Here is a 16,848-nt window from a genome sequence, read left to right as displayed (position 1 = left end):
CAGCTAACACAGTTACGTTGTGACGACGTAACTGGACCGGACCATATTCGTTGTAGCGACGTACCAAATAACGTTCTAGGGACGTAACTTTGTGATTCCCATATTCGTCGTGGCGGAGTTATAGTGGTAGGCTACGTCTCTATAACGTGAGGAGTACGTCTCAACGACCAAACTGGCACGTTGTAAAAACGTAACTGGATCGGCTCATATTAGTCGCAGCGACGTTCCAAATAACGTTCTAGGGACGTAACTTTGTGATTCCCATATTCGTCGTGGCGACGTTATGGCGGTACGTCGCTGAAACGTGACAGTAACGTCTCAATGACCAGACTGGCACGTTGTAAAAACGTAACTGGATCGGCTCATATTAGTTGCAACGACGTCCCGAATAACGTTCTATGGACGTAACTTTGTGATTCCCATATTCGTCGTGGCGACGTTATAGCGGTACGTTGCTGGAACGTGACAGTAACGTCTCAACGACCAAACTGGCACGTTGTAAAAACGTAACTGGATCGGCTCATATTAGTTGCAACGACGTCCCGAATAACGTTCCAGCGACGTAACTTTGTGATTCCCATATTCGTTGTGGCGACATTTTAGTGGTACGTTGCTGGAACGTGACAGGTACGTCCTAAAGACCGAAATACCACCTCGACCTTTATCTTAAAATCTGCTTCTCACCTTTACTCCGGGGAATGGAAATGTGCACCGTCCATGACCTTGAAATCAATGCAGAACTGATAAACACTTCATTCTCTGCTATAAAACCTTATAAATTCTAATTGTTATAGGGAATTGTATTGCTTTGGTAAATACATTTGCAAATCAAAATATGTAGTGGAAACCAACAGAAACCCTCATTAAATTCTGATAGAAAATGGCTAGAAACACACTGCATCCATGAAATCATCAGCATTGTTACTTTGTACAATTACTAAGCCAATACATTTGAATATTACCATGTAACCATGTTTTAACCATTTAAAGTGTTAACATGAATTCATAAATTGAACACATTCATAGATCAAACAATACAATCAATAAATAAATGTAACCAGTGATTAATATGTTTTATTCTTTTAATTGACAGTGTTTTATCATTAGATGGGTATAGTTAAATAATGATTTTATATAATAATATTCATAGATGCTCTTATGATTACTACTATCCATAATTTGGCACAAAAATGACAAAGATATGAAAAAGATTCAGCAGATATTTTATTACTTTATTTGCAAAAAATATATATTAAACCATTTCCTAAGTGTCCTGTATGAGGCAGCTGCTACAAATATACTGAGGTAATGTGCTTTAATACTGCTTTACTGCCAGACAATATCACAATTACTAAAGATATACAGTCCTTGAGCTTCTCAAAAGCTAAAAAAAATCCAGAAGATGACATTCATAAAGAGTAAGATATGTATAAAGAACAATATAGAGATTTCTTCAAATAATAGTTTGGCCCACCCAAAAATACATGTACAGTTTTTGTTCAAGAAAATGAACATGCGGACTTTCTCAGGAAGAATTTGAGATCTCTCATTACCGTGTCCTCAGCTGTGTATAACACTCTTGCCAACAGTGTTGTAGAGGTAGATGATGGAGAGCTGTGAGAGAAGAGGAAGAGGGTCTTTCTCAGGTTCTTCTGAGGCAAGGATAGGAGGATGGTCTCTATATATTCACTTTGGATTTTTACAAACTGGAAGTAAAAAAAAAAAAATATTATAGTAGTTATTGTAGTCAGGTTTATTGTTTGTTAGAAAGGTATGAGGAAAGCATGTTTAACTTACATGTTCCTCCTCTTCTTCATCCTGAGCTGCACTGTCACCTCGGTCACCACTGCCATCATCATACTCCTCTGGCAGCTGAAAGGTTGAATTACATTGTTAGAAGTTGCATTTTTACTTTTGAAAGCAGTCTCTTCTACTTACCAAGGCAGCATTTGATGAAAAAATGCAGTAAAATAATAATATTCTAAAATAGTTTTACTATTAACTGTTTTCTATTTTAATCTATTTTTAAAAGTAAGTTATTCCTGTGATCAAAGTTGAATTTTCAGCATCATTACTCCAGTCTTCAGTGTCACATGATCCTTCAGAAATCATTCTAATATGATGATTTGATGCTCAAGAACACAAAAATATGAAGCAGCACATTTCAAAAGAAATGTCCGAGCATCAATTCAGCATATTAGAATGATCAAAGATCAAGTGGCACTGAAGACTAGAAAAGTGATGCCGAAAATTTTCCATCAAAGGAATAAATTAAAATTTGCAACATCTTCCAAATCTCAATATCTTTGATTGGCAGTGTACATTATTACATTTAGATAATAAACAGTGCACAAATTCTCAAAGAACTCACATTTTAACGATTGCTTCAAGCTGGGGACACACTGAACGACTAGAAGAAACATTCTAAGACTGAAATCAACACACTTAAAAACTGTTTCCTTCGACTGAAGTGGATTTAAATACTTACAGATTATGAACAGACTGAACGCAACTGGCTCTGACTCGACGTGTTTGGGCAAGATCAGTTTATTAGTTTATTTATAATCGGCCTTACAGTCGTTAAGTGTGTCCCTGGCTTTAGTCGTTGTTGCAGCCTCCTCAAAAATACATCTTTCTGTACACGAAAGCAAGAAAAAAATATTTTAAGAAAAAATACAGTAAGGGCATATTTCATGTAGCCTAAATGAATTGCGATTATGAAGTTTTTTTTAAATTTTTGATAGTATTTTGAAATCATTAAAATATCATGTATATATTGTGAGTTACAACATTATTTGTTTTTATCATGACATGAATTCATGTCGTTCCAAACCTGTTAAGACTTTCGTTCATCTTCAAAACACAAATAAAGATAATTTAATGAAATCTGAAAGCTTTCTGTCCCTCCATTGACAGGCTACACAACTGCCACTTTGATGTTTAAAACAAAAGTTCATACAGATCGTAAATCTAATCTAATAAATATTGAGAGGTTTGGTCCAAATTTTCTGAATAAACTCGATCACTTTATATAATGAACAAATTTAATACACAAGTGCATATACAAACAAGTACAGTTGAGCTTCCATTTATGTTCGCTAATTAATGTTTATATGTGAATAAAAGTCTAAACTCAAACTGTATATTGCATTAAGCGAACAAGTCTCTTTGAAGTTCATGTTCAAATTTGGACTAAACTGCTCCATTCATATGGATCACTTTTACAATCTCTTTATGAACTTTTTGAAGTATCAAAGTGTTAGTTGCATGGTCTGTAAATTGAGGGAGATAACTCTCAGATTTCATTAAAATATCTTCACTTATGTTTCGAAGATGAACAACACATTCTTGCATGTTCGGAATGACATAAGGGTGAGTAATTTTTTTTTTAATTTTTGTGTGAACTAACCCTTTAGGCAGGCGTACACTTTGTAAGTTCGAACACTCAGTAGTTTGTGAGCCCTTGCATACAAGTTAGTTAACCCGATGATAATGTCAAAGCAGTTGGTACATTGCACGACTGCACTACACAGCTTTTCTTTTTTTTAAAAACAGACTTAACATTTATCTATTATGGGTCCTAATTAGGAGACGATGAGCACATTAAGCTTTGTGCCATGCTGTTTATATTTATCAAACAGTAAAAATGCCCCTTTCAACGCCCAAAACAAGAAGCTTGTGGATGAGATGATGAGAGGAAGGAGATTTTGGATTGTATTTGATAGAACAGTTTTAATCGAACAGATTTTAAAAAAGCTTTAATCATGCCCTTTCAATCCGAATGAAAGGTCAATTGGACCCGGCCAATTAATTTAAACTAATGTGGTTACATGTGACTTTTTATTCCATCTGTGCTACTAGTCTGATTAAAGTCTGATTATTAGAGCCCATGTAAACACAGCTAATGTTGCTGCTATAGCTTCAGATTTAAAAAAGTTATAGGGTTGCCAAGCAGCCTATGTGATGTGATTGTGTATCATTTGGGACTATACAATAGCTGCATTTACATGGACCCTAATAATTAATTTGTAATCGGACTAGTTGCACAGTCGAATTAAAGGGATAGTTCACCAAAAAAATGAAAATTCTATCATCATTTACTCACCCTCAGCTTGTTCCAAAGCTATATAAAATATTTTAAAGAAAGTTTGTTACCAGGCTGCTTTGGGCCAACATTGACTTCCATAGTAGAAAAAAAAAAAACTATGGAAGTCAATGGTGGTTTTTAACAAAAGAAATGTATACAGCTTTGGAACAAGCTGAGGGTGAGTAAATGATGACAGAATTTTCATTTTTGGGTGAACTATCCCTTTAAGTCACATGCAACCATGTCATTCAGAATAAATTTCCCAAATCAGATTTTAAAATTTCATTCTGATTGTAAGGGGTGGTTTAAACCTTTTCTAATCTGTTCGATAGGACATGTAAACACTTGATCAGATTAAAAACTGAAATTTGAAAGTGTAAAGCATGTGTAACCATTGTTGTTGAATGAATGCAGTGTAATAAATGACGGTTGTCATAAAATTTAAAAATGCTTCTGTTTAGTTTTGAGCATTTTTACTGCTTGATAAATATAAGCAGCACGGCACATAGCTTCATGTTCTCTGCGTCTCCTAATCAGGACCTGGAATGATAAATATAAAGTCTGCTTTTTGAAACAGAAAAGAAACAATGACAGGATGATGGTTAATATGCACCAACAGCGGGAAAGTCTGTAATTTTGGACAGACAGTGCATTTTAAAATATCAAATCCGATTTCTAAATAAATGTACACATCACCTATATTCAGATTCATCAATCACAATGATTTCATTCTGAATTTAATAAAAAGTGTAAATGTATCAAATAGTAAAATTGCTGACCCCTCAAATTCAGAATTATTAACATCTCCTTGTCTCTGTGAGTAATTGAATTGTGAAATTCAACCCTGTGAATTACCTGTTTGTCCTCCTGAGCCTTTTAAAGGGCTAGTTCACCCAAAAATGAAAATTCTATCATTTATTACTTACCCTCATGCCGTTTCACACCCGTAAGACCTTTGTTAATCTTCAGAACACAATTTAAGATATTTTAGTTGAAATCCGATGGCTCAGTGAGGCCTCCATAGGGAGCAATGGACACTTCCTCTCTCAAGATCCATAAAGGTACTAAAAACATATTTAAATCAGTTCATGTGAGTACAGTGGTTCAATATTAATATTATAAAGCGACAAGAATATTTTTGGAGCGCCAAAAAACAAAACAAAATAATGACTTATTTAGTGATGGCCAATTTCAAAACACTGCTTCATGAAGCATCGGAGCATAAATGAATCAGCGTGTCGAATCATGATTCAGATCCAGTGCCCAAGGAAGTCGACCGGAAGTTGAAGTCGGCCGCGTGCCGCCATCTTGTAGCAGAACTTCACTTGCGTTAGCCATCCCATTGACTCCCATTCATTTTGGTGTCACTTTGACAGCAAATAACTTTACATCTGAGGCGTTTAAAGACTCAATTTGTCCATTATTTATTTCTAAAGATACACGACAATGTATAAAGGGCTCCATTACCTTCTATGTTACATTATGGCCCCGTAGAAACAGTTTTTGTTAAAATAGGCTAACGATTGCGTCATAACCACTCGACTCTCTGTCGCACAGTAGAGAAATTACCGTACAGACAGGAGGAGAAGCTCGCAGGCAATAGTATGCATTAACTTAATATGGCGTACTGGCGTTACATTTTAAAATACTATACAAAATAATTAATCAGAATAATTACTCCTGCTCACTCACGCCAAAGAACTCCCCGCTCAAGCTCGCCGTCTCTGCAAGATTAACGATGGCAGTTTGCACGCACAGCTACTAGAAGATTTACATCTGTCAGACAGGTTGCTGACGTCATCAAGCTTAGTTTGAGTCTGCGCGTCAGAAACGGAAGTGCTAAAAATCGCTAAAAATGGGCTTCACTTGTCTCAATTGAGTTCCAATGGGGTCGCTGTGTCCATTTCTTTTACTGTCTATGTTCAGATCGCGTGTCAAACTGCCAACGGCTGACATCACGTGACTTTGGTGCTCCGTACAGCAGATTCTACACACTGATTCATCTGTGCTCTGATGCTTCCTGAAGCATTGTTTTGAAATCGGCCATCACTAAATAAGTTGTTATTTAGTTTTTTTTGGCGCTCCAAAAATATTCTTGTCACTTTATAATATTAATATTGAACCACTGTACTCACATGAACTGATTTAAATGTCCTTTGCTCCCTATGGAGGCCTCACTGAGCCATCGGATTTCAACTAAAATATCTTAAATTGTGTTCTGAAGATTAACAAAGGTCTTACGGGTGTGGAACGACATAAGGGTAAGTAATAAATGACAGAATTTTCATTTTTGGGAGAACTAACCCTTTAACGAGAAGGCTGCTTTTATGGCTGGATGCTGATCGACACACCTTTTGACCATGTTCTCACATCCAGGACAACAAAATGATCAAGCAGACCTGAAACAAATGACCATGACTGAAATCACTTTAAATCCATTTAGTCTTACCTAAGTGATATTGGAAAAATGAGGCATAGTTGTTCACCCAGTATACGCTGCTTCTCCTGGAACATGGTCTGCATGATGAATGATCTCTTGATCCTGGACCCGTGCAGTCCACCTGGAGATTATCTGAATGATATGTGGTTGCATATAAAGGGTAATTAATGACTGAACGTTACATACATACCGATAGCAGCACTATTAGTCCAGGACCTTATATCTATTGGTACAGATTGGTACAGAAGTCAGAAACTAATTTAATACCCACCCCTGCTTATAATCATTGTTGTCTTGTTGTTGCTGCACAGGCCGTCTCTCCTCCAGCTGCTGAAAATAAAAAGTATGTTAGATTTATTAGAATAAATACTCGCACATAACGTTCACGTTAAACCAGTAAGTGGCGACAAACGAGAATATTTTGTTATAAACAACTCTAAATCGTTGATTTGGCTGCTTCACTGGCTGTCATTACAAAGAATTTAAGTAAACAAATCGTGAAGTAATTAACCGTGTCTGATTAACCTTTTTATACAGATTTTATTGAATTTTCAATATGGTTCATATGAGCTTCAAGGAGGCCAGGCAGGGTCTAAAATTAAAAAACACTTTACTACAGTTGCCGTTTAACGAATATAAGTGATTATTCTGCCGTTTATAGCATTAAACAGTGAACGTTACACTTAAAATAACTAAAATAAAAATATAAAACTGCGTCTCAGATAATTTTAACGTTAACGCTACCTCAGACCGCCTCACGGGGACAGCGCTCGTGCGCACATTAACCAAACGTAATTTATTTATGAAATACATTTAGAAAACCAAAAACACTGCACTAACATTAGGCTACTCATCACAAGTGATATTTAGTGTCACATGGGCAAAAACGATGAATAAAAGCAGATTTGTAGGGCTTACCTTTTACTCCGTGTCCGTCTGCTGGAAGTCGACCGTTACAGAACAAAATGATGCGCATGCGCAGTACTCAAGATTCTCCGAAAGTCCGTTAGACTGGCTCATTTAAAATTTCGAATTTGTCTCGCGCGTGCCCCATCCAATAAATCTCCTTCATTCACAAACACAACATATAATATATAAACATGTCCATCACTTTTGGCGCTGTAACGGTTAAACAGAACGGCATGCATCTTGCGGAAGAACACGTAGCCGGAGCTACTTCTCTCTGTTTATGTCTATGACGAATCACGCGGGTATTTGTGCTACTCCGCAGCGGTTCCTACCAGACTGGTCTAAAATAGTCCGAATAACACTTATCTAGGTGTACCATAATGATTCAGTGTACAACAAAAACACGGTTTGGAAAATGTATTCATGTTGTACATTCCCATTGTATAATTTTTGTAAATTTTGAACACAAAAAGTTACATATCTGGAAAGTTATCAGGAGACCATGGACCACGTCGCTACAACGTTCTCCGTGGGATTAACCAGCGACGTCTTTTGAGGACGTGCCCGCGACGTTTCTGGAACGTTAGCCAAGATTCTTAAAAAAAAATAAATGGAACTTTACCACGACGTCCTCACAACGTTGTCATTCAGTAAACCTCTTGTTCACAAACATATGAATAATCACAATTTATTAAGTAAATGTTAGGTAGTTTTGCTGGCAAATATTTTATGAATATGTAGTAGGCTGTTATCTCAAATATAAATAAAACTATGTCGATTCGTTTAAAAAGCTTGAATCAATTAAATTTACTCATAATATCCAAATGCCATATTAACAAACATAATGTTGGCTTAATGCAATATCTGGAAAGTTATCAGGAGACCAATGGACCACGTCGCTACAACGTTCTCCGTGGGATTAACCAGCGACGTCTTTTGAGGACGTGCCCGCGACGTTTCTGGAACGTTAGCCAAGATTCTAAAAAATGGAACATTACCACGACGTCCTCACAACGTTGTCATAAAGTAATGTCACGCTGACCAAATGACGACTAACTGACGACGTCGTCACAACGTACTGTGTTTGCTGGGATATATATATATATATATATATATATATATATATATATATATATATATATAAATCCGGGGAATTTCCCCGAACCCCCTGGCATTTACTGTCCCCCCCTCCTCGCTCCTACGCCCCTGGTACTAGGTCACTTATAGCCTCAGTAATATATAAAGTTCATGCTGCAAATACTCTAAAACAGGCTAAGGCAGTCATGTGCTTCTGTACGTCGTGTTGTTGATAGCCTATAAAAAACAATACACTTACAGTACAATAATAAAGTTAATTTTAAATCACTAACACGCCAAATGTAAAGCGCTAAGCCTAGTCAGTGCGCTCTGCTCGTCTGTTGACTAGTGCCTATATAGGCTATACACTTAATAAATTTTTGACATGATAATTCTTGTAGTGCATGTCCAACCTCGAATGACTGATGTTGGTGATTGCAGTTAAGGACAAGTTCAGACAAATGACGAATAAAATGTATCCTATGTAAATAGTCTTGCTATAGCCTAGCATTTTGTCTGTGTGTGTAATTTTGTCACAATATATATATATATATATATATATATATATATATATATATATTAACGCTTTACGGAAGTCAAGCATGCAGCATTATTTCTTTATTTCTCATTATCTCGACATAAGTTGTTTTCTCGTGATCTGTGTTAACAGTAATTGCGATCACGAGAAAACAAGAAAGAAAGAAAAAATAAAATAATGAATGGCCTCTTAGGCTTTGTAATTTTTTGTTTGGATAACGCACCCAAAATCCGCCCTAAATAATGAATATTACTAATGTCACTAATGGAATGCGTGAATGTTAAAATTGTATGGGAATCCTCTGGAGCAAGTCAAATCAGTAAGGTTTCTTGGGTTTTGGTTTGATGAAAAATTGACATGGAAAGTTCATTTGGATAAAATTAAGGACAAATGTAAAAAGATTATTAATATTCTTCGGTGTTTGTCAGGACAGGAATGGGGAGCAAGTAGAACATCTCTGCAAAATATATACTGGGCACTCATGAGGTCTGTCTTTGACTATGGATGTATAGCTTATATGTCGGCAGCAGAATCAAATCTCAAACAATTAGATGTATTGCAAGCTCAAGCCCTAAGAATCTGCAGTGGATCATTTAAAACATCCCCAGTGTCATCAATGCAGGTAGAAATGGGAGAAATGCCTTTAGGCATCAGGCGAATGAAGTTGATGTTGACATATTGGGTTAATATCCAGGGACAAAATGTTTCGCATCCTGTCAGAAGTGTATTGAAAGAGTGCTGGGAACATAATGAAACAAACTTTGTAAGTTTTGGGTGGATAGGTGATGCAAAGGCTAGGAATATAGGTTTATGTCAATTACAGTACAGCAATACAGTATCAATATCCTCCATTCCTCCATGGTTATTCCCCTCCCCTGCTGTTGACCTCAATATAAAGCAGGAAATAAATAATAAATCTAAACAAATTCCAGTGTGTCATATAGTGAGGAATTATTTTTTGCTGTATATAAATAATATCCCGATCCATACTCCATTCCAGTCGGTGGCGGTAATGCTCCAATAAGTTAGGTTGCCAACCGCCAATAAACACCAAAGAAGAAGAAGAAGAAGAAGAAGAAGAAGAAGAATGCGTGAATGAGACGCAGGACTTGTCTCCATAGACATCATATAGGTAGACGCCCTATTGGCCACTGGGCGCCGAGATTTGCGGCCGCCATCTTAGACCGGTCGTACTCCTAAGCTGCGTCCCAATTCGCCTACTTATACGACGTCCTAAAAGCATTTACTGTTTTTGTAAAGAAAAAGTACATACTTTTGAGTGTGTAGCAGAAGAGTAGACAAGCTTTGGGACATACTACCGTCATAACTGCGTCTTTAACGGACGTTATGTCGCTTATTTACGCAACCTGTAACTGTTCAAACTACCCTGTCAATCATCTTGTCACAGTTAAAATCCTCCACATTTAATTAAATTTATTTTCCTACCGTTTCGGAGAGATGTAGTCGCACGTTGATCTGCCAGTCATGGGTCTTTCATGCAATAACTCTCCTCATCTTTGCATAATGATGCATTTAAAAGTTAATGACCAAACGCATCGTTATAAATGTTCACAATGCTGTTGCAGATTAAATATAATGTGGATAACATTTAATAAATATATTTTCGTAAGGTTATATTGATTATTAATTATTCAAGCCCCTTTATCTTAACCGCTCTGCTTAACCGTCGGACCTCGCAAGTGTTTTCCACATAATTACTATTCAGATCAGAAGGAAGTTTGAAAGCACAAGAATGCGCTCAATGCACGAAACTTACTTTTAGCGTTAGGTAACGTTAAGTGCCTATTATCAACACAATCCAATCTGAATTTAATACATACATTGTTCGACCGGACAAAATAGTTATTTGTGTTTGTGCACGTGATATCAGGAAGCATACACACATGACGGCAAAGCGCAAATCGAGTTCTGCTAGTATTACTAAAATATCGTATTTTACTGCAACTATCTGTTTCTGCTTCTTTATTATATCTATAATGTGTGATTTATAAATTACCTTATATCCTACATCACATATTTTGATTTTGGACGTCTGGTCACTTTATATCTTATTATATCAGAATATTATATAACTGTTAAGTCTACTATGAATATTAAAATACATTCAACAATGTGTCTTGTATCATAGCTACATGAATTACCTTTGCAGCAAAAAAACCCGAGTCAAAATCAGTTAGGTATTCTGTGAGATATGATTAATTAAATGCGCTGACAGCTCATTGCACCTGTCAAACAAGTTACACTGAGTGGAGCTGGCGACCGATCCAAGATGGCGGCTCCACGATAGGGCGTCTAGCTATATATGATGTCTATGCTTGTCTCCTCCAGGCAGGAGGAGGAGGAGTGGCTTCACTTCCGCTTGAATGCGACACATCCGAGCGCAGCCCAGTCTTGATCGGCGTGTGCGAAGTAGGTACAGCAGATCTTCGCTTTGTTACCTAAACGTTTTTTTTTTGACTCGTTTTTTGACGACGGTCGAGGACGAAGGAAACCAAGGTAATGTTTTTGTGCTAAAAAAGGTGCCATTCTTGTTATAATTTGTGAGAATTATTTTCTTTGAATGTGCGGACAGCACGCTCTCACAAACTCACATGAGCGTTCGCTGGTAGCTTTGATGGTAGCAGGCCTCAAAAGAGCGGCCTGAAGCGATAAAAGTAACTTACCATTATAACTGGCAAAACGAATTCAGGTAATACAATAACAAATATATGTCTGGATAATGACACTATTGGAATGTTGTTATTTAGGTATTTATTTGTAACGATCGGTGCTGTGCAGCTTATTTTAGTTTGCAGCTTAGCCTAGCATACGTGAAAATTAGCTCCTCCTCATTGTTGTGTTTGTCGGGGAATGAAGTATACGAATAAACATGTATTTCAGTGTAAATAATGGACTTGAGTGATTTTTATCTTCAAGCCAGTACAAACATGGTGGAAAATTTGAAATGGTCTGAATAGATTGATGTGCGGTTTGTAATAAAGTAATGTTTGTCCTGGTGCTCTAATAGAGCGGCGTCTTACAATTTCTCTTTCAGAATAAAATCTTGAAGCTGTAAAGTGTCTACATGGCCGTCAGAAGAGGACACATAAGGTATTTAAAAGTGAGTATTTATTTATAATCTACTTTTACATTTTCTTCAATTAAATGCGAGTTTCCGTATAACATTTCAAAATCTATGTACTATCGAAATATTATCGATATATTTATGTTAACCATTGAGCAATGGTTGCTAATTATTTAATCGATAGTTGGGAATAATTTTATTGATGAATCAAGTATTTATACACAGAAATGACAGCAACCGAAAATATTCGGCTTAAAAAAAAATGAATTGATGGTTTGGAGGGCCGACAACGTGACCGAAACTGTGATGTTTAATTGGAGCATCACTGATGCGTTTTAACAATGTAATTACGCAACGTGGATAAGCTACCACAGGTAAACATGTAAGCTGTATAACTATGAATGCACTTCATCATGACCAAAAATGATGCCAGAGAAGCCATATGTAACGTTTGTTTGGCAGAAATAACAAGAGGCAGCTTGTTGCTTAAGAACTTGACTGGTTTAATTTATCATTTGCTAAAACAATCCCTCTGAACAGCATACCAATTACCGAAACATTATTTTAAATTTCTTGGTTGAATGAAAATCTTTAGGTAAAATCATTTTGGTGCATCAATAACTTTCTTGGGTCCTGTTATAAGATTAAACTTACTGATATTTTGCGTACAAGTATAAATCCCAGGAATTGCAATTGGCAGCATCTAACCAAGTGTCCAAATAGCATTATATTGCATAGTGTTATTTAGGTCCATATTTGTATCTTGTTGCTGCAGGTTTGTGAGGTTCAGAACCAGGGTAATGACAGAGACTCACACAAGGGTGCCAGCTCAGTAAAGGTAAAATTAGCCATTAATTTTGTCTGTAGACTAATGCTGCATATCATTGTTCATTTTACTTGCACTTCATTTTTGTTTGGTTTAAGTGTGCCAGTGTAAATTTGATTTGGAAACATTGCATGTTGTTCTGTGAAGCAGGAAGTATACGATATGCCGAACGGTTACGAGGACCACATGGGTGATGAGCCTAGTGATGCCAAAACCAACCTGATTGTCAACTACCTGCCCCAGAACATGAGTCAGGAGGAGCTCCGGAGTCTCTTCAGCAGCATTGGCGAGGTTGAGTCGGCCAAACTCATAAGAGACAAGATGGCAGGTATGTCTCACCGAGCTCAACACAATACGTTTGTGGAATTCTCTTCTGTAATAACTATATATGAAGACAAAGGCAGGTTTTATATATTTAGTTATTTTTTCATATGTAGTTGTTTATTACTAGCACTTTGTTTGTTTGTTTTTTTTCCCCAGTCACTTATTTTTTTTTTTTTTTTTTTTTTTTTTTGAGGATTATTTTTATTTTTTTTTTGTAGTTATATAGGGGATGTTTTTCATTTAAGAATTATTTGTTTTTTTCTTTTGATATTAAAACATCCTTGTTTTACTTTTGAGCAGTTTATTGAAGCTTGGGTCAGGGTTTGTGGCAGAATTTCACTGTCCACTGTGGTATGTTTTATGCTGTAATAAACATTTTGCTCACAAATTTTATTTTATTTTTTCCTTTATTTGAAATGGAGTAAAGATGGTACTGGCCTGATTACATTTTATTGAGCTTTTGATTAGACTTGCACATTTGTTGTTTTGTAAAGCTTTTTTTTTTTTTTTTTTTTTTGGAGTGTGGAGATTGCAAAAAGCTCAACTCATTTGACATTTTGACATACTTCTCAGTATTTTTAATGGTGTGGGCATCCTGTTTTGCGTGCACAGTGTAATTTTTTTTTTTTTTTTTTTTTTGCTTATTGTTTGTTTTTTTTTTGTTTTTTTGGTTGTCACTTTTTTCCCCTATTGTTTGAGAACAATTATCAATTTCCAGTTGAAGTGTGGAGATCCTGGAGTAGCCAAATGATGTCAGTCTGGTGCCATCTTCATGCATCTTTGCCATTAGCTTTTTTTTTTTTTTTTTCCTGCCCAAAGCATCTCACCATCTGTGGATTTTTGTATTTTTAGAAATGTGATGTATAGTTGATGTTTTGAATGTACATTCTGTATTTTATTTACTTGAAAATGCTTAAATGCCTACTAATGTTTATTTTTTTTATTTTTTTAAGGAGGTGAAGGAAGGTATTTTTTTTATTCTTAGAAACTATTCTATGAAGATTGTTTTTGATGTTTGGCTTTTATTTCTGTATCTTAATTGTTTCCTTGTCTGATGTCAAACTTTTAACTTGGTATTTGATGAACGTGTAATTTTTTTTTGTTGTTTTTTTTGGGGTTTTTTTTGTTTTTTTTTCCTTTCACACTTGTTATTCACGAGATAAGATTGTTTCTTTTGTCCAGAAAGAATAGTCTGCAGGATGTGGACGAACGTTTGTTATTTTTATTTTGTTTTTTTTCCCCTTTTGTTTTCTCTAGGCCACAGTTTAGGGTACGGATTTGTTAACTATGTTAACCCTAGTGATGCAGAAAGGGCAATCAATACACTCAATGGCCTGAGACTACAGTCTAAAACTATCAAGGTAACGTGCTAAGAGGTGTTTTTGTATCATGTGTTAAATTATAGATGCCATGTTAAACTAGACTCAAAGCAGTAAAGGACAAAGTTCCAGTCCTGCCTGCTTTCTGTAAGGAATGAATTATTTTTTTTCATGAGTTTCTACTATTGTTCCCTTTTTTTTTTTTTTTTTTTTTTTTCTCCTCATTTCTTTGCTTTCAGTTTCTTGACATTTGAAGTCTCTAGACTTTGGCCCTTTGTAATCTGTATGATTGGCTGTCTAAGCATGGTTTAATTTCGGTACAGAATTATACTGAAGTCAGTGACCCTTTTTTATTTTAAAGTTCAATTAAGATCAATGTGCTATTTTCATTTTTTCTTGTGAGGATGTGGTGTAGAAATGGAGGGTAAATGATGTTAGTAGTCATTTTCTTGAGTATGAGATTGTGCCGAACAGAAGCCCTGCATTGAATTCCTAGAGTTTTATTTCATTTTGCTTTGAGCATTGTAGTTTAATTCAAATTGAAAGTTGTCGACTTTTTTTTTTTTTTTTTTTTTTTTTTTTTTTTTTTTGTCTTTTGTGTTGTAGGCATAGACTACAACAATGTTTTATACCTATGAACTACAGAATTTTATTGTTTTTTTTTTTGGTTTTTTTTTTTTTTTTTTTTTTTTTTTGTTTTTTTTTTGTTCATTTGTAAAAATGTGAGGTTCCACTTTGGCTGCACGAACGAACTACATTGTTCCATCAGTAATGTGGGCAAATATGATGGCTTATTTATAAATTGTTTTTATAATTCATCCATGAAGGGGTCTTTGATGTGACTCTGTGTTTAAATCAGGTCTCGTATGCCCGGCCAAGCTCTGACAGCATCAAAGATGCCAACCTTTACATCAGCGGTTTACCCAAGACCATGACACAGAAGGATGTAGAGGACATGTTTACCCAGTATGGTCGTATAATAAACTCGCGTGTATTGGTCGATCAGGCCTCAGGTAATGATTTTTAACCTGCTTTTGCAATTTATCATTTTGAATGTAGTCTGGGTCTCAACTTTTTTGGGGGTTTCTTACCTGTGTTAGGTCTGTCACGTGGCGTTGCATTCATTCGTTTTGATAAGAGGTCTGAAGCGGAGGAAGCCATCAAAGATCTTAATGGATCCAAACCAGTTGGTGCCTCTGAACCAATCACAGTGAAGTTTGCTGCCAATCCAAACCAGACCAAGAATTCCCAGCTGCTCTCTCAGCTCTACAACACTCAGTCCCGTCGGTTTGGAGGGCCTGTTCACCACCAGGCACAGCGCTTCAGGTGAGAAAGCGGGATTTAGGAAATATTAAAATATTGTCCTTCATTCTGTATGTTGTCATTTTTGCATTGGATGTTCTTGATACTTGGCTGTTTGTGAGAAAAGCCTTTATCTCTCTTAGAGTTGCTCTCCTGATTAATCTCCTGCTTTCACAGGTTTTCACCCATGAGTGTTGACCATATGAGCGGTGTCTCTGGTATGAATGTGGCAGGAAGTTCTTCCTCTGGATGGTGTATCTTTATCTATAATTTGGGTCAAGATGCAGACGAAGGCATCCTGTGGCAAATGTTTGGTCCGTTCGGTGCTGTTACCAACGTCAAGGTCATCCGTGACTTTAACACCAACAAATGCAAAGGGTTTGGTTTTGTTACCATGACAAATTACGAGGAGGCAGCAATGGCCATTGCCAGCCTGAATGGATACCGCTTGGGAGACAAAGTTCTACAAGTGTCATTCAAATCCAGCAAGTCTCACAAGTAAAGGGACTTTATTTTTGTCATGAGAATTTGAAAGTTAATTGAGGTTTCTTCTAAAGGTTTCAGTTATTGTTGACTCTCTACATAAGCATACTCATACATCCATGTTTGGGGTGAAATACATTTGTGCTAGTGTTTTACTATGGGGTTAAGCAAAAGCTAGAAATTTGCAAAAGTGATTTGTCCCTGATGACTGGCATTTGTGAAACCCTGGACACACATTTGAGGATCCTTTTTTTTTTTTTTTTTTTTTTTTTTTTTTTTTTTGCACACTTTTGGGATGCCTTAAAGATGTCATGGCATTGTTGCTCTTCTAACCCCCTTTCGCTGAATCACAATGGACTTGTTGGTCCTATTTTCTTTATTTTTTTGTCAGTATGAACTATACATCCTCACCTCGTCTAGGCCTTTGTAAATAGTAACTAGGCCACATCTTCAGTGCT

General features: G+C 36.3%; 1 protein-coding gene and 1 long non-coding RNA gene across 4 annotated transcripts; one reads left to right on the top strand and one right to left on the bottom strand.

Moving 5' to 3' along the window:
• Positions 1-1,211: 1,211 nt before the first annotated feature.
• LOC125245460 lies at positions 1,212-8,521 on the bottom strand. Its single transcript, XR_007179532.1, has 6 exons — positions 7,446-8,521; positions 6,799-6,857; positions 6,574-6,659; positions 6,439-6,486; positions 1,798-1,872; positions 1,212-1,706 (listed from the first exon to the last, which is right to left on the bottom strand). It is a non-coding gene; the product is annotated as an uncharacterized LOC125245460 (long non-coding RNA).
• A 2,870-nt stretch (positions 8,522-11,391) lies between these two features.
• Positions 11,392-16,672, top strand: LOC125245441 (ELAV-like protein 1). 3 transcript variants are annotated; one of them, XM_048156037.1, is made up of 8 exons: positions 11,392-11,568; positions 12,107-12,172; positions 12,912-12,974; positions 13,113-13,290; positions 14,544-14,647; positions 15,465-15,618; positions 15,706-15,931; positions 16,085-16,672. In XM_048156037.1, the coding sequence occupies exons 2-8, from the start codon at positions 12,137-12,139 to the stop codon at positions 16,407-16,409; spliced, it is 1,086 nt and encodes a 361-aa protein (XP_048011994.1). In that variant the 5' UTR covers positions 11,392-11,568; positions 12,107-12,136; the 3' UTR covers positions 16,410-16,672. The 3 variants fall into 3 exon arrangements, with proteins under 3 accessions (XP_048011994.1, XP_048011993.1, XP_048011995.1); XM_048156036.1 differs by having other exon boundaries at positions 13,110-13,290; XM_048156038.1 differs by lacking the exons at positions 11,392-11,568; positions 12,107-12,172; positions 12,912-12,974; positions 14,544-14,647 and having other exon boundaries at positions 13,154-13,290.
• The last annotated feature ends 176 nt before the right edge of the window (positions 16,673-16,848 follow it).

Source organism: Megalobrama amblycephala, linkage group LG14 (genome assembly GCF_018812025.1).
Source record: "Megalobrama amblycephala isolate DHTTF-2021 linkage group LG14, ASM1881202v1, whole genome shotgun sequence".
In the NCBI taxonomy this organism is placed as follows: domain Eukaryota; kingdom Metazoa; phylum Chordata; class Actinopteri; order Cypriniformes; family Xenocyprididae; genus Megalobrama; species Megalobrama amblycephala.
Note: the sequence above shows the minus strand (reverse complement) of the source record. Positions and strands in the feature narration are given on the sequence as shown.